The sequence below is a fragment of the Leptonotus elevatus genome, chromosome 10 (genome assembly GCF_054856555.1).
Source record: "Leptonotus elevatus isolate MCC_2025b chromosome 10, RoL_Lele_1.0, whole genome shotgun sequence".
Classification (NCBI taxonomy): domain Eukaryota; kingdom Metazoa; phylum Chordata; class Actinopteri; order Syngnathiformes; family Syngnathidae; genus Leptonotus; species Leptonotus elevatus.
Window position 1 is genome coordinate 13,941,559 of NC_141248.1, and position 22,147 is coordinate 13,963,705.

The 22,147-nt window shown below is 40.0% G+C and overlaps 1 protein-coding gene and 1 long non-coding RNA gene across 2 annotated transcripts in view; both read right to left on the minus strand.

Moving 5' to 3' along the window:
- Positions 1-10,021, minus strand: part of col7a1 (collagen, type VII, alpha 1) — a 63,336-nt gene extending 53,315 nt beyond the window's left edge. The window contains exons 1-12 of the mRNA XM_086086907.1: positions 9,770-10,021; positions 6,531-6,603; positions 6,256-6,436; positions 6,002-6,158; positions 5,835-5,928; positions 5,602-5,760; positions 4,405-4,562; positions 4,047-4,176; positions 3,853-3,972; positions 2,804-2,959; positions 1,266-1,385; positions 1,032-1,181 (exon numbers count right to left, since the gene is read on the minus strand). Of these exons, the coding sequence (XP_085943033.1) occupies positions 1,032-1,181; positions 1,266-1,385; positions 2,804-2,959; positions 3,853-3,972; positions 4,047-4,176; positions 4,405-4,562; positions 5,602-5,760; positions 5,835-5,928; positions 6,002-6,158; positions 6,256-6,436; positions 6,531-6,594 (1,489 nt within the window). The 5' untranslated portion in view covers positions 6,595-6,603; positions 9,770-10,021. The remainder of the gene's footprint in view (positions 1-1,031; positions 1,182-1,265; positions 1,386-2,803; positions 2,960-3,852; positions 3,973-4,046; positions 4,177-4,404; positions 4,563-5,601; positions 5,761-5,834; positions 5,929-6,001; positions 6,159-6,255; positions 6,437-6,530; positions 6,604-9,769) is intronic.
- An 8,559-nt stretch (positions 10,022-18,580) lies between these two features.
- On the minus strand, positions 18,581-20,611 carry LOC147167202 (uncharacterized). Its single transcript, XR_015096388.1, has 3 exons — positions 20,547-20,611; positions 18,795-19,043; positions 18,581-18,690 (listed from the first exon to the last, which is right to left on the minus strand). It is a non-coding gene; the product is annotated as an uncharacterized LOC147167202 (long non-coding RNA).
- Positions 20,612-22,147: the final 1,536 nt, after the last annotated feature.

The following is a 22,147-nucleotide window of genomic DNA, read 5'->3' on the forward strand; positions in this document are numbered from 1 at the left end:
CGACATTGGGTTATGTTATGTCAAAGTATAAATCCTAACGGATGGTCCCCTCGGCACTAAATTTTTTTTTTTATAATAATCAAAGCCCAAAATATGTCCACTTCCTGCTTTATTTAGCATCCCAATGCCTCAAGTCATGTAGTTCCAAAGAGGAAGAGGGATCAAGAGCTAAGACAGCACATTTGATTATTACCATGTTTATACACATTATATGGCCCTTAGAGCAGTTAAAGCAGCTAACCAATGGAGAAGTGGGCAGCTTCCCAACACACACACAAACTGGGATAGAGCTCGAGACGATGCCCATAACATTTTGTAGAGGAGCAAGGACAAGCAGTGACTCAGCTTTCAGACAAAATTAAAAGGAAACCATATGGTTGGATATTAGTCACAAGAAGCAGATGGTGTGCGTGCGTGATGACCGTAGGTGTAGAACTCTTTCCTAAACAGAATTAATGTGCAACATGTAGCTTTCTGAAGCAAGCGAGCAAACAGGAAGTTTCCCATCAACGGCGTCTGTCCCCTTTGGTTTCCATCTTAAGTCATCTCCAGCAGCATGACATAATGTATATTTCAGCTTTACATAGACTTTCACATTTGGTGTTGAGGTCAAAGTCCTTAAAGTGGAAGTCAACTTGAACATTTCTTGACAATAAATGTGTTATATGTGACCTCACTAGTCTAAACATGAAATTCTGATTAATAGTACATTTTTGGAATACTAGTTGTGAAGCAAAATCCAGCCATTTGTATCCTTGTCAGGGGGCGGCCATTTTGCCACTCGCTGTCGACTGAAGATGACATCACAGTTGCTCAGGGCGCAGGCAACGACCAATCACAGCTCACCTGTTTTCTGAAGGTGAGCTGTGATTGGCCGCACCCTGAGATGGATAAAAATGGCTGGATTTTGCTGCTTAACTCATATTCCACAAACACAATATCAACCAGACTACCATATTTAGACTAGTTGGGCTGCACAGAACATATTATTGTAAAAAAAAAAAATCAAATGGGCTCCACTTTATACTTACCTATCTTGAATTTGGCTGTTTCCCTGGAACCCTCAACATTTCCCTGATAGAGTGGAATCACAGTGAGGATGTAGTCTGTGTCTGGCTGAAGTTGCGATATCGTGTATGTGTCGCTGTCTCCTGCCACCTCCACAGTTTTAATATCTAGACCTTTTGTAAGGAGAAAAGGTCAAGTAAGATTTGGAGCCTTTTCGACATCAAAGTTAATGCTGATGTCCTGGTTTGTGTCCTGACCTGCGACTCCTCCCCATGCCAAACGGTACGCCACCGCACCGCTGACGCCTCTCCACAGCAAACGGACGCTGCTTTCTGACTCCGTCTCCACCGATAACTGCCGAACTGCCTCCAGGCGCACTGACACACGCAGGAGAATGAATACACACACAAGTAAGCATGAAGTCCCTGCGAATTGCATATTATTATTGAATGTGATTTTTCTACACAAGGACACAGTAAATAATGTGCCGGTAATGCTAGCACATATCCTATACTGCACTGGTTTCTCAACCCCGGTCCTTGAGTACCCCTTTATCAAGCCTGTTTCCCATGTCTCCCTCAGCCAACACAGCTGAGGATCACTATCAGGCTTCATGTAGAGCTTGCCGATTAGCTGATCATTTGAAACACCTGTCTTGGCTGTGGGAGACATGGAAAACAGGTTGGATAGGAGTACTTGAGGACCGCGGTTGAAAACCACTGCTATGGGGTAGATGCCACGGACTTCCGACTTTTACACATCACCGCCGATTCCGGCCACTGCTGAGCGCGTTCCAACACTTGCACCCCCTCCCATGCACCCCCCCCCCCCAACCGCGCGCTCCTGCTCATCGGCGGGAGGGTGTCTCTGCTATCTGAAATGTTTCGGACACTGAGACAGACACTAAACACTCGCAGCCTCGCACCCGTCGATGGGAACGCGCAACTGAGGGGCACAAAGGTGGAAGCGCAAGTACTGGGATGCGACCCACACGTCGCAAACCGGAAACAAAGTTGATGGGTGAAAACCCGAAAGTCTCCTCCGTGGCATATAGTCCATACTGTATAGCTAATGTATTATATATTCGGGATGTGTCAATACCACTTTTTGTCAGACTGAGTGCAAGTCCTTACTTTTGAGTACTCAACGAGAACGGATACTGCCACTGTTTTACTATTCTGACAAAAGTGTATTTTATTGTTGTCAAATAATGTTCAAAAACACAAACTTTTCTTGAACATGACATAAACTTTAATTATAAAAAATAATGAAATTTTAATAAAAAAAATTAAATAAATGTAATTCAATTTTTAAATTGAATTAAATAAATAAAAATATTAAATTACATTAAAATGAAATTATTTTTTTTTTTATTAAAATAGAATTTAATTAAAATTAAATGAAAATTCAAACCATTTAAAAAATAAATTATATATATATATATATATATATATATATATATATATATATATATATATATATATATATATATATATATATATATAAATTTAATTTGACCATTTGTCATGACTGACATTTTAACAACTGCATGTTTTCCCCAACAGTCTTGCCACACATTTCATGTGAATAAAAAAGTGAATAAAAACCAACAGAATACTGCTTTTTGAGAACATCAAAAATTATACAATAAAACCATGACAAGACAAATGAAATGATACTTCATCACACCATTGCAACTTTTCTTTACGTATTTGCCACTCTACAGCGCGTCATCCGCCGTGGCTTCATGTACCTGGTAATTGTGTGTCTGTAATGGGTCATGGAGGCTACTCACATGTGCGGGCATTGAGGGTAGCAGGAGATGCAGAGTTTTGGGGGAATAGCGGATAGAGGCTAATGGTGTACTCCGTGTCGGGTTCAAGTGACTCCAGGTTGACAGATGTGGAGTCTGCAGACAGGGACTCCACCAATAGCTGGCCAGATGGCTGACCTACTCTTGCGGATAAAAAAGCAAGAAACACAATAAACAAGTTAGAGTAATCACAATCACACCGTATGTTGTTTTTATACACACTATAAAATAGTCACCAGTCAAATAAATGTTTGATACAGCGGCAGATGATTGATTCCATCTTGAACAGGTTATGAAACAAGTTTCACATTGTATAAGTGCCCCAATATTGTGATTGAGGAATGCCAAATCATCATTTGTAAAAAAAATAAAATAAAATAAAAATTCAATCTCTGCCAATTGCAAACAGCAGCAGAGGTATTCAAGTAGAGGAGCTCCATGTGAGTCTGGCACTCCCGCCACATGTTCAGCTAAAGAACATTCGATATCAGCCCTCAGGGGCCACTCCTCACTCTCTTGAATCATGGCATACGCAGCCCGACGTTGACACCGTTGTAACCTATGACACGCCCAGGAATTTCAGGCAAAATAACTGACAATCCAAAGAGTATGGCTTCATTTACACTGTAGATTAACGCTAAAGAGCGCTAAAAATCTGTTTGATATTTTGGGTAATGTTTCGGCAATAAAGGTGCGACTGACAGCTAATGCCGCGAGGCAGCAACTTGTTAAGTGAGCGCATGTTCATCTTACTCTGCGTTGACTACGGTACATTCTCAACTTGCTTCAAAGCCTGCCACCAGCAAGTTATTAAGTACTGTTGCTTCTTTTCCTGCTCATTTCCACTTCAGTATTTCATTCTGCCTTGGCAGGCCTTTGACAAATCAGTATATCAATATCCTAACCAGCGCCGCTTGGAGGGCAATTCAACAACGCAAGTTTAGGACTAAAAATATCTTGTATTAACAGAATAGAAAAATAAAGAGGAATACATAGTGCAATACAAATTGTTAGCCAGGTTTGTGCCTGACCTCGTGGCCCGTAGGTAAGTTGGTATCCCTGCACAGGAGATGAAGGCTGATCCCAGCCCAAGGAGAGAGTGAAGAATCCTGCTTGGATCAAATGAAGACCTGAGATGCCAGGCAAGGACCCTACATGGAAAAGACATCCATTTTGCATATTAGGATGTGTTTTACACATCAGTACCTGTCTACGTATTACTTACTGGTTTGCTGATTAGCGAAAAACGATTCTCCAACACTGTTGGGGTATTGCGCAATGACAGTCACAAGGTAGTCTGTTCCCGACCTGAGAGGCCGTGCAGTAAAGCTTCTCTGACTGGCAGACAGTGTCTCCTGCAGGAAAGAGGTGTTTTTACAAACAAATAGCAAAGGGAATTTCACCTTGCCAAATTATAACCTCAACAGCATCTGCATAATAAAGACAAGGCATGTTGATACTTAGCATGGATGTGTGTGTTCCCCATTGAGCACAATTAACTGAAGCTATAATTAGCTCTCAGTCATGCCAAAGCAATAACCTGCCAAAAATAAATGCATCTATCCCAAATGATCTGGACTCACCTGCCGCAGTTCTGCTGTGATAGGTTGACCCTGGATAGAGAGGGGCACATACTGAACCACATAGCCCCTCAAGGGCCCGCCTGGTGAATTCCAGCGGAACCTGAGTGAATCAGACGTCACGCCTGTGAACTGAATGCTGGCAGGACCGGAACGGGCTTCTAAAAAGAGAGGAGATGTTTTCAAACGGAGCAGTTCTCCATGGTAAGCTGCGGTTCGCTGTGTGGACGAAAGTATTGAGACATATTTCCTAACCCAGGGGTCAGCCACCTTTCCTGTCAAAAGAACCATTTTAGGCCAAATAAGTCATTTTAAAAATCAGTTTGGAGCCCAAAAATATTTGAACGTTGTGATGAAGGAAACAGTTTGTTAGTGTTAGGAGTCTAATGTACTGAGGGCCCAAGAGCTAACAGATAAATATGTAGCATCCAATATGTAGACATTCATTTTCTTCTATCTTTCGTTTTCCGATTTATTTATTTTTAGGATGTGTGTAATTTAACATACTTTGTTTTTCATACATGTTTAGACTCTACTCTTTCTACTCTTCTGCCAAATTTATGACATTTTCAGTCATTTTTTGACATATTATATGCCTTTCTTCTTCCTTTTTTAACACATTTTATGGCTTTTTTCTGCCTTTTTTTGGGGTATAAATTGTCTGACATTTTTGCCTTGTTGAACATTTTCTTACCTGCCTTTTTAAAAATAGAGTTTCTGACTTTTTGGGCAATTTTGTGTACATTTTATGGTAATTGTCAGAATTTCTTTTTTGGGGGGGGATTTTATAGTTACTTTTTGAATGTTTTCTTTTCTGCCTTTTTGTCTTCTTTTTTGACATTTATGGTCACTCTTTGGACATTTTTAGGTAATAAAAAATGTACTCTACCTTTCGTCTTACTTTTTCTGACAACTTAAAAATTTGGACTCTGACATTTTTTGAATATTTAATTATTCTTTTTTATGTATTTAAACCATTAATTCATTTGAAAAATATTTTGTCTAAAAAATAAAAATAAATAGGCCTATGTCAAAAAAAACGTCTTCTTTTTTTAACGATCCACAAGGAGCTCCAGAGCCACAGGTTGCAGACCCCTGTCCTAACCAAATGACTCCATTCTTCTACTCCGTTCCTGTATAAACATACACGTCCCAATACTTTTGTTCAAACAGCCCATTTGTTTTTACTACTGCATGTACCATCACTCGCATAGACTCCGCCAGCTTTGGAGCACACCCGGGGGCTCACAAGTGGAAGAAGAGTGTTGAGCAGTTTGAAGTCCCCGACAAAGGAGGTGAAGTCACTGCTAGGCTTGGAGGAAATCTCAGACAGTTCCTCACTGTCTGCACTCTTGATACCTGAGAAAAGATGAGAAAAAAATTCATCACAGACAGTCTTTGACAAAGAGCAAACTGCACACCGAGCAGCCTACCAATTGAAAAGATGTGCACCCCAAGACTGTGCAGCTTCTCCGCTGATTCCCGCACACTGTCCTGTGACTTCCCATCCGTGATCAAAATAGTGATCTGACGATTCAAAGGAGAATTAGAGGACTGAATAATAGCTTTGAAATTTTTGAGAATTGGCTGCGTCTCACACCTTTGGGACGTCCCGGCTGTATGTGGGGTTGAAGAAATTATCAGCGGCAAACTTGAGACCAGCACCGGTGCGTGTATTTCCCCCCTTGTAGTTCATATTCTGCACAGCTTTGACGAGCTCCGTTCCATTAAGGTATGCCGTCAAGGTGAACTCAACCCTGGATTTACAGGAGGATAAATGACGGTAAAACATGACTATGCTGCTTGGGCAGAACGTTTCTCTTATTTGCATTGAACTTCAGTGTCATCGGTTACCTGGAGGTGTCACTGTACTGTATAGCCCCAAAGCGAAATCCTGTCTCGCTGACAGAGCTCGCAAAAGGTTTGATGATTCCGGCTATAAAGCCCTTCACCTGCTGGAAGTTAACTTTCCCGATACTGGAAGATCCATCCACCAGAAAAACAATGTCTGCTGCTTGCACGTTATTGCACCTGCCTGTAAAATGGAGAATACACGAAGAGACCCATGGTGATGACATTTATACAGTATGATAGAAGCATGGCTTCAAGATCATTCAGCAAATTGTCACCCTGAGCTTCAGTGTGTGTCATGAATGACAGCAGCAGCGGGACGGTGAAAATCCAGCACCTCATCTTTACAACCTGGGAGGACACAGAAAGCATAATGTTACAAAAAATTGGGGAATCCTGCCTGCATGCTTCAGTCAAAATGCTGTATTTTATTGTTAAAGAACGTGCAGCAGTCCCCGCATACTATTTAAAATCAATTTTGTTCAACTAACAGCTGGCACATGTTAGTTAAATTCCAGAATCTTCACTCTTCTCTTATAGCAGCTACAGTAATAATAATCAAAACACCATAAAAAAAAATAATACAGTAACGATGCAGTGGAAAAAAAGCAGAGAGTGATTTTGTAAAGCCAGAAAGGAATGTGAAAAAACAATTCATCATTCGTATATTGCTCAATTTCATTGTGGGGCCTGCCTGCCCGCCCCGCATCGGAGCAGCTGTATTTCTGTCAGAATTGGTCCTCAAAGTTCATTCATCCTGACAGGTTTAATGACATAAAGAATGCTATAAGGTTTCCCACATTGTCCTCTGCCATCACAGCTAGAACCTAGCACAGAACCTCCCTTTGGATTGAAGTGGAACGTTTGACTTGATTGGCATAAAGATGGAGAACAAAATAAAGCAATTAGTAACTTCATCATCACTTTATAAAAACAGTCAACTGTGATTTAGTAAAGGTTGAAAAAAAATGGCTAAATCGGTGAACATACTCCAGTGATGTGCAAAGCCTGCAGGCTGAAAGTTGTAGACTTAACAATAAAAAATAGTTTTTTGTTCAACTGCACAACTTACAAAACCATTTTAAAGTCTTCAACTCTCTACACTCTTTCATGTTTTCTTGAAATGGTTTAATTGTGATTGCGTGATCGAGCTAGTGAACTAAAAGTTGAAAATTGAATTGAATGTACAGTATATAATTGTCATCATGCGGCTTCAATTTCTTTCCAACAGTTGAGAGCAGGAAGACGTAAACATACCAGTTGTAATTATACAAAACAAGCATACACCTGAACAATTTTCTCTGCTCTTCTTGTCATCGCAGAAGCCAACTTTTTTTATGACAGCAAATTTAAAGGTGCCGCCAAACGTAATTGAAGACATTCCTTACTAGTCCACACCTGGAATCTTTCAAAGGATGACCAAACCCATGTGAGACCACCTGAGGATGGAACAAAGCGTTCAAGAGAACATCCGCCATTATTCAAGCGCATGAAGAAAGAGATGAATTCTCATTGTGGAGTTTATGGGGGAAGGAAGCACACCCTGCAAGCGATTACCAGAAGCCCAACTCCGGCAGGATCACAAAGTGGTGATTTAAGGGCAAGTAGGAACCATCACAGAAACCAGAATTGGTAAATCCCTCACATATAGCGTGTGAATGATGGCAGATGCTGTCATTCTGCCAAAATGCCATAGAAAGAATATTACTCTGGTTCATACACTACATCACAGCATAGCATAGCAAACCCTTGATATTGTGAAATGCCTTCCTGTGGGCTCTTTGAGCAGCATAAACATCTGTTTTTGTGTGTCAAAGTTCAAAACAAACATGGTGAAGCGGCATTTAGCTGTTGTGCTGCGTGCAAATGGTGTGAATGATTTTAAATCTAGGTTAAAAACCTTGCTGTTTTCCATGCCTTTGATTTATTTATTTTTAAAATCAATCTCACTGTAAATAATTTTAATTTTAATTTTAATTTTAATTTTAATTTTAATTTTAATTTTAATTTTAATTTTAATTTTAATTTTAATTTTAATTTTAATTTTAATTTTAATTTTAATTTTAATTTTAATTTTAATTTTTGTAATTTTAGAAAGCGACTTGTATTACTTGTTCTTTGTTCTTTTGGTAATTTGGTAAGCTGCTTTGCTCCTGAATGTGCTTTGCCGTTCTTTGTAAGTACTTTTAGGTGTTTAAGCAAGAATATAGAAATAAAGCGGCATTTCCTTACATCCTTCTAGTGATTCCATAAAATCATTTTTAAATCGCTCATTTTTGTCAGTAACTTTTTTTTTTTTAAATCATTAAAAAAAAAGGCAAATATTTTGGAAAAACAAGCCATCCTATTTTAAGTGCCATTTACACATTTAATATTTCTGCAGAAAGTATTCTTGACTTCCTCTCCATGGACACAATAAATTATCCTATAAAAATTCTTAAATGAACTTCCAATGGTAACAAAAACAAAACACCCTAATGAAGGGATCACATCCCACATAAATTAGTCAATTCCAAATCCAAGCTAAACATCCGCTGCAACCCCAAATCTGGTCTGCTATTACCACAACTGTTGCACAACACTATTTAAAAAGCCAGATGGACTGAAACAACCCTAAATGTTTTGTCCTTCTTATGCAACAACATGAATGAATGAAGTCAAAGACCAACTGACAAGAGTTATTTGAGCACCAAACGACACACCCATTCAAATGTTCTAACGTACAGAATGTCCACAAAAATGCTACATTGTCCCAACCCTCCAAGTCCCTCTTAAATGACACATTTACGTGGCCTCCACTGCCAAAAATGTCGGGAAAATGAAGGAAAAGATGATGATGAGGAAGAGGGTGAGTGAAGGTGAGACAGGGAGGAGGACAAGTGGCATCACTGCACTCAAAGGCTTTGAGAGACATTGTTTAGACTAGAGACACCCCAGACATGTGTGGATGGGGGGAATTTCTGACTTGAATGTGCCAGGCCACAACAAAGACGAGAATATTGTCAGATGGCGAACACACAATTGCAAACAATCAGAACACAAAAAGCGTAGGAGGAAGCGGAGGGATGATATTGATTTTCCTTGCTCTGCATCATGGTGTGCAAAGGACCGAAATGCTCTCGCACTAAACGAGTTCAGCTGTGTAACATTTGGACATTCCTCATTTGCATGCGCAACTGAGAGTTTGCTAAAGAAAGTTGACAGATTTGATCAAGCTTTTTAAAAAACTAATGGTGTTCCATTACGCGTCTGTGAGGCACATTTTGCATTTTTAGAAGATATGTATCCACAATCTTGTTCAAAGTTGATTCTCTAGGAAAGCATCTTTGGCTACATTTCAAATTGTTCTCTACAAACATCAAGAGTTACTGTTTGCAAGTGCCTGCTTGTAGAGCAAAGCTTGACCTTTCCATCCTAGAACAGAATTCAACCCTAACATTGAATTATATCCTAAGCACGTCATCAACAATGCATCATATCTTCTCCTCAGATCAACGTTAACATTGTAACGCCTCACCTGAGGTTCCTTGCTCCGTATAGCGGGCTCCGGCTTGCTGCTCCCCGCCTCTCCACCTGTAGCATATCCTACGCTCCCGACTCACTTTCTGCAGTGCTCCACGGCTTCGGGCTGCAGTGCGTCACCAAGTATCACGCAACACGTCTGGAGCGCAACAGCTGCCGTCCTGTATCCCCGCAAGACTGCAAAAGTTGTTCTTTCTTTTTCTTTTTTTTTGGAGGTGGGGTATTACTGGGACAGCTTTGCCTGGTGCGGCCTCAACACAAGCAGCGACATCAGGGGCGGCACAAGAACAGTTCAGACTTGTTCGGATGCCTAAAGGGGACTACTGATGTTTCCTCCTATCTCAAGTCAGCCTCCTCTTTGCCTTCCGTCCCTCCCTGCATGTGCAGGAGCTTTCTGGAATACATGTAACTGGAGCAAAAATGACTGCCTGCATTACATTTGGTTAAGACGCTTACTGCAATGCAATGTAGATGGCATCACATAAAAACTAGGGATGTCTGATACCACTATTTTTTCAGACCGATACGAGTAAGGGTAATCATCCGATACCGATACCAGGTACCGATACCATTAGTCCTTTGGATACATAACATTTCCCCCCAAAACAATGGCAGATAATTTTAAAGAAAGCCCAATAGATCCCATTATAGCATTTTTCCAAGTACTGATCTCTTGAAGTAAGTCCGATACCCGATATTAGTGATGTTCGATACCACTTTTTTTTTCAGACTCATACCGATATTCAATTCTTGAGTAGTCATCGATACTGATACCAAATACCGATACCACTACTACATAAAATCCCAACCCCAAAATGACAGTTAATTTTAAAAAAAAAGATATATATATATATATATATATATATATATATATATTCCAATACAGTATTTTTCCTTAAAAAAAATGAACAGCAATTTTCTGCTCTAATTTCTAGTTCCTGATTGTAAAACAGCCACAAGAGGGTAACCTGGTATCGGTTCTCGCCCATCCCTACCCAATATCGGTACTCACCCATCCCTAATAAAAACTGATGATGTATTTAAACCATCCAGAACTTACAGAGAAATAATTCAATAATAACTAAGGTTTGTCATTTGAGTGGAATCCTAAGATGTAATAGGCCAACCGGTTGCACATTTTTGACCCAGCGGTGTCCAAACTCGGCCCTCGAGTCCTGCAGGTTCTGGATGTTTCCCTGCTCCAATGCACCTGTTTCCAACGAACAGGCTCATTATCAGGCTTATACAGAGTTTGCTGACGAACTTCAGGTGTGTTGGAGAAAGGAAACATCCAAAACCCGCAGGACTCCGTCCCTTGAGGACCGAGTGTTGGCACTACTGCTGTAATAGGTGAAGTCTGATCAGGGGCCCAATTAATTTAAGAGTGTGCAGCTTCCCAGAGATCACTATGCCACAGGGGGCACTTCGGCCACATTTCAAACAATAAGCTAAGGTCACGTCTAGCAGTGCATTTCTGACACCTATTACATCAGAACTAATTACGCGAAACTGGCAAGAACCAGTCTTCACCGGTATAATTCAAGAGTGTGACTGCGTCGGCACCACAAATGACAGCCTGCAAAATGATCGTCAACATAATTCAGTACCTTTCCCAAACAGATTCAATAAAAGTGTGTGGTTATAATCCTCCAAGGGCGTAAACAGCTTCACAGGCAGACTGAGAGGGGCCTGAAGAAATCAGTGTGCGGCAGATGTGGATGGCGCTCTTATAAAAGCCATGCTGCAGCCCTCATGTTCTCCAGACGAGTCTTTATGAGCCTGCGTCGGGATAGTAAAGCGCATTGGAGGATCTGCTTCCATCTTTGCTTTGCACACAACATTCCATCTTCAAGCCACAGTTTAGCATCTTCAGATCAACTCGATCTAAGAGACGCCGTGGTTGCATGGTTTGATACTGGTTGATCCAATATTAACTTGCACCAATATTCAGTGGCAGACCCATGAAAGAGGACTGAGTCACATCATATGTTTGTGTGTACTGTATTGATCAAGGTGAAGTTATGCGTCACCATTAGGTGGATTTCCAGTCAACAGTCATTTTCTTTTCCACTTGATAAACACACTTTTGCGTGAGTGGATTTCCGCCTGTCGTTGTTAAGTGCAGACTGGCCAATTCGTGTTGTTTGAGACACAGTTTAGCAGGTGTTTGCAAAATGTTATCCAAAGAACAATGGATGATGTTTGAAGATGAAGATGTTTTCCCATCAAGTTCTCTCTTGTACATCTGGACAGTTGTGGAGCCAGGCTTTTTATTCTGTTCTCTCATTACCGTCCTTCCTGATGAAAAACAGCAGGGACACAGTTGTCTTCCTCCATCACAGTAGCTGGGGAGAAAGAGAGTAGAGAACAGACAAAAGAAGACTTTAATGGTAAAGTTGAAGTAAAACAGAGTTATTATGATATTATGGATAGTAAAAAGTTGGTAAATGCTTTAACTTTTTGTCCCTGCTCACAGTCGTTGTCTACTCTGCACTCTAAAAACAATTGAGTCAAAAATACCCCCCACACACACAAAAAAAAATGGCTCAACTCAGAAAGTTGGTTTGGCTCAAAATAAATTAATGACCAACAAAGCAACCCAATTTGGTGGGATTATTTGTGGGTTATTCATTTTATCCAATTTTGGGGGGTTAATCGAATAATGCAACTGAATTGGGTCAAAAATGATCCCTACCAACTTTTTGAGCTCTTTAACCCAAAAAAGTTAGGTCAAATTAAATTAATAACCCACAAAACAACCCAATTTTGCGGGGTTGTTTGTGGGTTATTTATTATTTGACCCAACTTTTTGGGTTAGTTGAATAACCCAAAAAGTTGGGCTGGTCCTTTTTTTTTTATAAACCAATTTGAGTTATTTTTCACAACAGTTTTTAGAGTGTACACTCTTAAAACTGCTGGGTCATAGATAACCCAATCTGGGTCAAAAATTGGATGACTTGAGACATTTTGACCCAACTTTCTGTTGGTCTTTATTTCAGTTTATACAAAACCACACACTTTTTTTGATTGGTCACATTGACCCAAGTTAATGTGTCGGTCCAACTTTTGACCCAACTGTGTCATTGAGTGTGTCATTATCTAGTTTGTTCTTTTCTACTTTTTGTTAAACTGTATCGTCACTATCCTGCCATTAAGGTATGATGCCAGAGGGACACGTGTGACCATAGGGAACTTTTTGTTGTTGCCCTTATTAGAATAAAGTATAATTGCACATTTAGTACAGTAGGTGGCAGTAACACTCTCATTGTCAGAGGTGTACTTACAACAATTTTATAAACAAATAATAACGAGTATTTATAATAATGGCAGAGAGTTGGGGGGGGGGGCGAAATATATTCTTCCTTTAGGGAGGGGCATAGCAAAAGAAATGACCGAAAAGCACAGCTCTAAGGTGAAATCATAGATTATGAGGTAACAAGAAAGAGATATTTTAATAGTAAAAGTAATTTATTGACATTTACTACCAAATTCTTGTCAGAGTGCACCCTGCTGATTGAAAATGGTGCCTGACCAAAAAAACAAAAATGTTCTTCAAATGTCAAATTCTAATTTTTAAAAACTATTTCCCGTGTTACCAGCTCAACTGTTCGCTGAAGGATGCAGTCGTCCCTTACCTGGTATTGATGCGGTGTAGACACTCTTGCTATTACGTTAACAAGCTATTCCATCCTGTCAGACTTCATGTTCTCATTCATTCATCCCAAATTGCTGTCTGAACACGCCAGCCTTACAATACATATACAGTATACTCGACAGTAATGACATTCCATTTTGCCAATGTATACACACAAAGGTTATATTGTGAGTACGATGATAAGTATATAACATATGATGATTTATTGCCGCACTTAAACTTGTTTAAAGTGTGTGTTTGCAGAGTGCCCGTGTTGACCTGCAGTGGAAACAATGAGAAGGCAGCATCTGACATTAATCGAGAGCTTCTAAAAACAGCGCGCTACAGCTAGCGTGTCTGAACACACTGATGTTGTGCGGCCCTGTGTATGTGAGATGATTCACCGCTTAGGGGGAGGGACGTTCTTTTCCTCACTAATGGCACTGCTGGTTAAGCGTCAACATTGATGAAAGAGAAAATAAATAGAAATGAAATATTTAAGAATGACAGAATGTGTTTGTATAGTATGATCAACACTGCTTGCAGATGTGCAGGAATATCACACGTTTGTGTGGCTACACTTTCACTGGAATCTTGGCTATCCAGGCTAACCAAGTTACCTTTACAGTCCTCCCATAATTTTCTATATCGACTAGCTCTAAAGGCTCTAAAGTGATTGGCTGTCATTGGTGCCATGCGCTCAGATGTTACGTTTGCCTGTGCATTTGCGTCACAAAGCTTAGAAGGATCTGTTTAACGAAGGATGTAGCTGATCATGAGTAGATGTTTTATTTGGCGTCAAAATACGTCTTAGGCCTTAATTTTAAGGCAGACAATACAGGTACAGTCAAACACACATAAAAGTAGCTGTTTTGTACACTAGACAGTTGGATAAGCAAACTAAGCGAACCCTAACTAGAAATTCAAATGTTAAGGTAGAGGTAGAGAACAGGGCAAAAATTACACAACAGACAAAAATTGTATGATTGGACTTAATTTTATGCCAGGTAAGAGCTACTACTAAAAAGCCAACTGCATGCTCCCTCAAAACTTGCAACATCAGTGAGCTGTGTGACCCAAATGCACATTTTAGAGTGACCTTTAATTGTGGGCATCCAAAGGCACACTAATTATCACGCGGTCTAATCAGCATTTTGACATGCCACACTTTTGAGGTTGGATGGATTACCTCGGCAAAGGAGAAGTGCTCACTGACACATTGAGACAAATTTGCGAGCAATTGAGAGAACGAGGCTTTTGAGTACATAGAAAAGACTGAGTTTGTCTTAATCTCGTGAAAATAAATAAATAAATGAATGAATAAATAAATAAATAAATAAATACAAGTTGTTGGAATACATTTCTACGATGGCGTATTAGGACCACGTATAATTATTTATTTTTTTAGAGGGCGGGGGTAATATTCAGAGAAAAAAACTCGCAAATTTGCCACTTTATAAACTCGCAAATTTACGAGTTTTTTTCTTGCAAATTTGCCACTTTATAAAGTGGCAAATTTGCGACTTTATATAGTGGCAGATTTGCCAGAAAAAAACTCAAAAACTTACGAGAAATACACATAGCGTACTCCTCGACTGTTTGTGCCAATACTTTTTGGTCGGGTTTCCAAATAAGGAGATAGTAATTGCTTTAGCATAGATTAACCATACCGTTGTGTACTCCACACCCGGACGATCAAGCATTTAAGTTTATTTGTTAAAATGTATATTTACTTGTACATTTATGTTTCCAGAATTATTATTTACACATTCATACATGTTAGTATTTTTTTGTACAAGTATCTAAATTGATGTGTCGAATCTGCTGCTCTCCGTCATTCACTCGCATTAACCGATGGTATGCTAGCATCTGATTGGATAGTGTTAGTCAGCTGATAGGATATCAGGAAGTGTTGTCGCTCTGGCTGCGGTGAATGACGAGTAAAGTTTTAATTTAAAAATGAATCCGTCTCCATTCTGCCTTTTCATTTTATAAACAGTGTCCCATTAACTACCATTGAATCCTCACATGATTAGACTATGTGCATTTCTCGTAAATTTCTGAGTTTTTTTCTTGCAAATCTGCCACTTTATAAAGTCTCAAATTTGCGAGAAAAAAACTCGTACATTTGCGAGTTTATAAAGTGGCAAATTTGCGAGTTTTTTCTCTGAATATTGCCCCCGCCCTCTAAAAAAATATATATTTATACGTGGCCCTAATACGCCGTGGTACATTTCAATCCCAACATGCCATGAAAATATTGTGATTGTGATTTGCAAATTAGGATACAGATGACTAGAATGCTAAAAGATTTGTTGCAATGTAAATATATAAGTCTGAACATGATATAGTTTAAACCAGTGTGAGTTTAAGCCAGCCAATCGCAGAGCTTCAATTGGCCCAACATGAAAGTTTGTGGAATATGAGAAGAAGCTATAGAATACCTGGAGAAAACCCACACAAGCACCGGGAAAACATGCTAACTCCACGCAAGAAGCCCAGAATCAAGACTCGATCCTCAAAACCTCAGAATTGCGAGTAAGACCTGCTAGTGATACAGTACTGCCATTCATAAAATGTTGTGTAGAAAAGATTTGTGAATGGATGGTAGCATCGAGTGACTAATCATCTTGTTAAGTCTCAGACAGATGACTGAGACTTGAGTCATAGACTCACTTCATCCTTTCATCTTTTCTAATCTGTCTCCTATTAACGTGACTCAAGCAGCAAATAAACAAAACTCATTGACGCCCTCTAGTGTGGCATCGCAGAAGTACACATTATTTTTGTTGTGGAGTCAGACACTTTCGCAACATCCAAAGGTCAGTATAAAGTCATGAGAGATGTCATCGTTACATACAAGACCCCAGTGTGCTTCACAACAACTCCTTACATCAAATACTATTATTGCAAAATACCCAAACAGAAGCTGTTTGTTAATGGCGTTTGACTCCTCTTGTGCGCTATACAGCTTCACCAGCAGAGGGCGCCACACGACAACAAAACAAGTTTGAATTCTCGGGACATTTGTTAGGGCATGTCTGGTATAAGTGACCACAACTAAATGAGAGTAGGCTCACTCAAACCTTTGCAATTGTATGCTCATGTTAACGAGTGTTCAAACAATTTGAAGATTCTTACAAAGAACAATTATGAAACAGAAGGGGGTCACGCTGTAAATGTCAAAGATCAGTTTAGTCAGAGAGGATTTAGCTACTTAATGGGAATGACACATTTTTGCTAAAGCTCAGTCCCATGACCTTTTTAAAGAGAAAAAATAATAATCTCATCAGACAGACTTTTTATTTCATGTTTTGCATCAAACACATCAAGAGTTTTCCGCTGTTGAACCACTGCCGCATCCCTTTGCTGTGTTTTCCCTTTCCACCCTTCGTGCTCACCTCCATGTTCAGACTTGTCAGTTAGTGGCGCTTAATGGGTTGCCCTTGTCCTCCCGGTCTGGGTTATCAACGCATCGTTATGTCGCATGTTTACAGTGCTTAAACAGACAACTGATAACCGAGAAGCCGCTGCGCTTTTTGTCAGTGAAAAGAAAGAGCAGATGAATAAGACCCATACACCGCCATTGAGATGTGTTTCTTTCAATGTGCTGATAACTAAGCTCTACACAAAGAAGTGCAACAAATACTGAAGGGCTTTCCTCATCAGGGATGAGAGCGCTATTCTGTCTTCAAGGATGCGCTGAATGGACTCCAGCCTGGTCTTTTCAGTACGTAATTACAGTAGCCCTGCATGCAGGCCTTTCACTTCTGTTGGATGGGCTGTATACACTGCATACATGGATCGCACATGATGGACATTTCCTTCAATGGAAGCTCTTCTCTGTCTGGTCAACCGGAGAGTAGATATGCATTGAAATATGACCGGGGCTGAATGTGAGGAGTGTAAATGGGAACACAGATTTTAGCAATATAGATCATTTTATGACACAGGCTCACCATTTCAATGCGGCAAATTGTAAATAAAAAATGTTCAAGGGCCCCATCTCAGTCACCACTTATGCCCCCCTTACGGGGACCGTTTACAGCATCTACACAGCAGTCAATACTGTCTGATGGCCTCTTGGACTGCAATTATTTCTTATCGATCAACTGTATACGTACAATGAGTGAAGAGAGAGAGAGAGAGAGAGAGAGAGAGAGAGAGAGAGAGAGAGAGAGAGAGAGAGAGAGAGAGAGAGAGAGAGAGAGAGAGAGAGAGAGAGAGAGAGAGAGAGAAATTTAACTGCTCGTGCCACTGAAAACTTTCAATTCAATATACTTTTTCCCACAAGGGGGGAAATGGGGGTGGAGTCGACCATACAATGTAGTTTGACTTGGAACTTGTTGGTGCCTAATTTACACAATTTAGCATCTTACCGTCTCTGTTGGTGACGTCACTGCCATGTAGTACAAGTTGACTGACGCCATAAAATGGCCAAGCGAACCAAATTAACATAACAGAATGCAGCTACTTGTTTTGCCAGCAATTTTAACGTGTTAAAGGCTGAACCATTGACAGAAGAAGTGAGCAGCACACCTGGCCAGTGCCGCTCGCTGGTCGGGAAAAAGTCCGGTCTTGATGACGTCGTCACGACTTCGTGACTGTACCAGTATGTCACTCCAACGACATACATTTTTCTAAACCGCTTAATGTTTGCCATGTTTGGCTTTTGATTTCAATTTGTTAAATAAAGTTATTAAAAAAAATAATAATTCTAAACTCGTATTTTTTTGTGTTTCGTTTATTTATTTATTTATTTTAATTAGGTCACACTGCTAGCATACTGTGTTTTCAAATATTAATTAAATGTATTTACATGAATTAAAACAAAAGATTAATTGAAAATGTACAGTCTACATATATCATTAAAAAATGTGTAGCCTCAGTTAATTTTGTATCATAATATTCTACATAAATAAAACATGGTGTGTCACAAAATTAGATGGGTCTACTATAAACGGGGGGTGGGGGGTGGGGGGGGGCTTGCTGCAGCCTATCCCAGCTGGCTTCGGGCAGAAGGCGGGGTGCATCCTGAACTGGTTGCCAGCCAATCGCAGGGCGATTTAGTGATCTAGACGAACATTTGAGACATCATAGGTTATATTGTTGCACACAATCTCGGTTCTAATTCATCCCCAAATTGTCTGGTTGGGCCTACATTCAATTTTCTTCTTCTTCCAGACTGAACTCATCCAAGCATCGCATGGAAGTCTCCTGACTGATTCAAAGAGGTGACTGAACTGATAGATCTGAACAGTTTTAGGTCTCCTCGTAGGGATCTTTGCAGAGAGAAAAAAGACACGGAGAAAGAGTTGTGCCTGTGAAATGTAACATGGATAGCGTGTGTATATAGAAGCCAGTGAAAATGTCCTGATGTTTGTACCATCTGCCTGGTCTGTTCCTCACATTGATGTGTGTGTGGACTTGCGGGGGCCTGGCACCCATCACACACAGGAAACAGGCGCTGGCGCTTAACACACAGGAAGTGCAGTACACACAGGAAACCGTGCCTCAACTCCTCGTGCAGGTCTCGCTCACTCCTCCGTCCTGCACGCCTCCTCGCCATCACATCCTAAAAGAGGCCTGTCCGCCTCAAGGCAAGGCTGACAAACTGCTTCAGTTCTCTGCAGTGCTTCCAGTTTCATACACACACACACATGGTCAAGACTCACTCACCATCCCTGAAGCCAAATCTGGTGTTTGGGTCTCAGGGTTCAACAGTGAGGTCAACACTGAATTATCAACACTTTAAAGATGAATACGCAAGCAGCTGAGTCGGCATATGTTCCTTCTCCAGGAGTGGGAACGTGGCCAAAGATTTTGTAGTTGTTAAAAAGATTGATTTTTCACTTAGTTAGATTCCATTAGGATCATTAAAGCTACTTTCTCTTTTTATCCCAAAAGTCAGGAAATATAACAGTCCTTGATGAAATGCTTCATTTCTGTAATATTCCATTTGGGACACCTGCTCAATCAAATGCGATCCACTACAAAACTACATTGATGAGAAATCAGTCAAGTCAATCAGTTTTAATTTCCACCGACACAAAACTATGACGTTATTTTTTTTAAAATGTTGTCATTGTTACTTTCAGAGTTGTAGAATGTTGTTTCTTCATTCTTGCTTTTTTTCTTTTAGGAGTCCTTTTTTTAAAATGATTTTCACGATGAAGGCCCCAAAGTATGACATTTTACATATTTAAGTACAATTTTTACACAGTTTTCAACAAATTCAAACCATACTACACAGTTGGTTCAAAAGTAACCCAATTAGTTTATGGATAAAAAATGGACCGATCCATTTTATGGGTCAATTTGACCCAACTTTCTGGGTTGTTTTATACAAAATGACCCCATTTTTTGACTAAAGTAAAGGATCTGATGAGTAAAGGATTAGTCTATTTTTGACCCATAGTTGGGTTATTTTTGACCCAACTGTTTTTAGAGTGCAATTTCAAATGGGCCTTCTCTCTCCCTCTCTACCTTAATTTCCAAATAAATGGCCAAAATTCAAATTTGGGAGTAATTTACCTCTAACTTCCACTTTTTTGGACCAGTTCAAATTGTTATAACTTCAGTTTAGCTCATTCCTATTAAAAAAAAACATTTCCTTTCCTTTTAATCTCACTCTGTGCCAGCCATTTTCCCTCCTTTACTCTACCACGTGATTTAAAAAAAAAATATATATATATATATATAAATATGAATCTGTAACGCATGGGAGTGAATGTCTGGATTCCAAAAAGACTATCATTGAATGAGATTGCCTGAAAGACAAAAATTTGGTTCACAGATAAAGCGACCCACAGTAGAGAGCATCCCCGAATGATAAAAGAGTGACAGATGTGAAAAACGTGAGGGTGAGAGAGTCAGTCAGTCACGTTTGATCGAGCCATGAGGCTTCTTTGATTCCTCTGCGCTTCATAAGAAAAGATGGATGAGGGGTTTCATGTGAGGGACGAGCAGCCGATTGGTCATGCATCCCTCTGACACGTGGAGCTGCGACTTAATTGAAAACCGACTCCTGGAGTTGCAACCCTGTCTGCCCCCGTCAGCCCCCCTCAGGTGGGGGCGACCTCTTTGGCCAAGCCTCGATGACCTTGTGTCGGGAACGGCTCGCTTGATTGATACTCACCTGGTTTTCATTTGCTGTCAATCAACACGCTCCTCACATCCCCGGACATCAGGGTCAGGCAAGACTGTATGGAAAATAATCACAGCATTTATTTGCTATTCTTGATATATACATTAATGTCAGTGTAATAGTAGTACACTCTTTGGCCTCAATCTTTTTTTCCACTACTATTGCCACTTTTGACTTATTAGTATGTAATAACATTTCGCAGTTAATTACTGTGCTAGTCCCAATTAGTAGCTTCCTGTCCAAACGTTTATTTGATATCCTGGATATCAACTTAGAGGGGAACTCAACCCAAGATGTCAAAATGTCCTTTTATATTGTAAATGGGCATATCTTCTTTGTCTGATGCTGTTTACTTAAATGTATTTATTCTATAAAATACACTCTAAAATACTGCATCTACTCGCTGACGGGCACCATATTTAAGTTACATGCTAAAATTCGCTAGAATGTACATGTACTTTATCAGCCCTTTCGACTCTCCCTATTTGCTAACAAAACCAGACAGATTGTTGGTAAATAATCAATGACAGCCAATATGTGGGTCAAATCCACTTATTTTGCCAGCTCATGCCGTTCTCATCTATCCTCAGTCACCAGCGTTAGCAGCTAGCGGATAACAGCTAGCTGCCTTAGCTAAATGCACTGGTTGACAACTATGTGCTAGGATTGCGAGTGACATTAAACTCTACTAGTTAGCATATGGCACTTCACTAGTAGTACGCAAGTGTGAGTTAGTGCTCAGTTTTGGCAGAAATGTATTTCACTGTGGGAATTTGGCCATTTTTATCTCCATATTCAAGTCTTGCTAAGTTATTTTAAGGGTCTATTACGATATCTGTATCAAAGGAGCATTGATTTTTTTGCTCGCGGTTTACGGCAGATTCCAGTAAGTTCCCTCCTGGCCCTGTCATGTTTTGATGGGTTTCCTGATGGTTCTCACATTCTGTCAAAGCTTTCTATGAATCAAATGTATGTGGACACTGAACCATGTTTGTTGGCCCGGCAGGCAGCAACGAATTAAAGTTAGCGTGAGCACGGGGGTCACATTTAGATTGCTGCTCAATAAATGTTTGACAATATTAGTTTTCTTCAGCTCTTGTACAAAATCATGCAAAAGAACCTCTGTCTGTCTCTGCCTCTCTCGTTCTCTCTCTCTCACATCATTTTTATCATTAAAAAAAAGTGTCATTCATGGGATTTTACAGTAAACAAAGCCTAACTACAACCCTCACTATTATATGAACCTTAAGATTGATATTCAAGCTGACGAATGAATGCTCAAGACTTGAAGTTCAGTTTCAAAAGTCAAAAACCTTGAATGATTTAGGTCACATGATAGATATGATGTACCGTTTTGTGTGCGCCGGGTTCCTCTTCCATCTACCTGAATCTGACAAAAGATCAGTCTTTCTAAAAGCTCCTCATCTGTTGCTGTATTTTGTTACTCCACTGCGCCTTACTTAGCATGTGTTCCAAGCAGCATCCAGATGGACACATGACCTGTATGAATAGGAATGATCGTGAGGATTTCTGTTGCGCACACACACGCACACACATATCTGCACAGAGCATCTCAGCCCTGATGGAAAAAG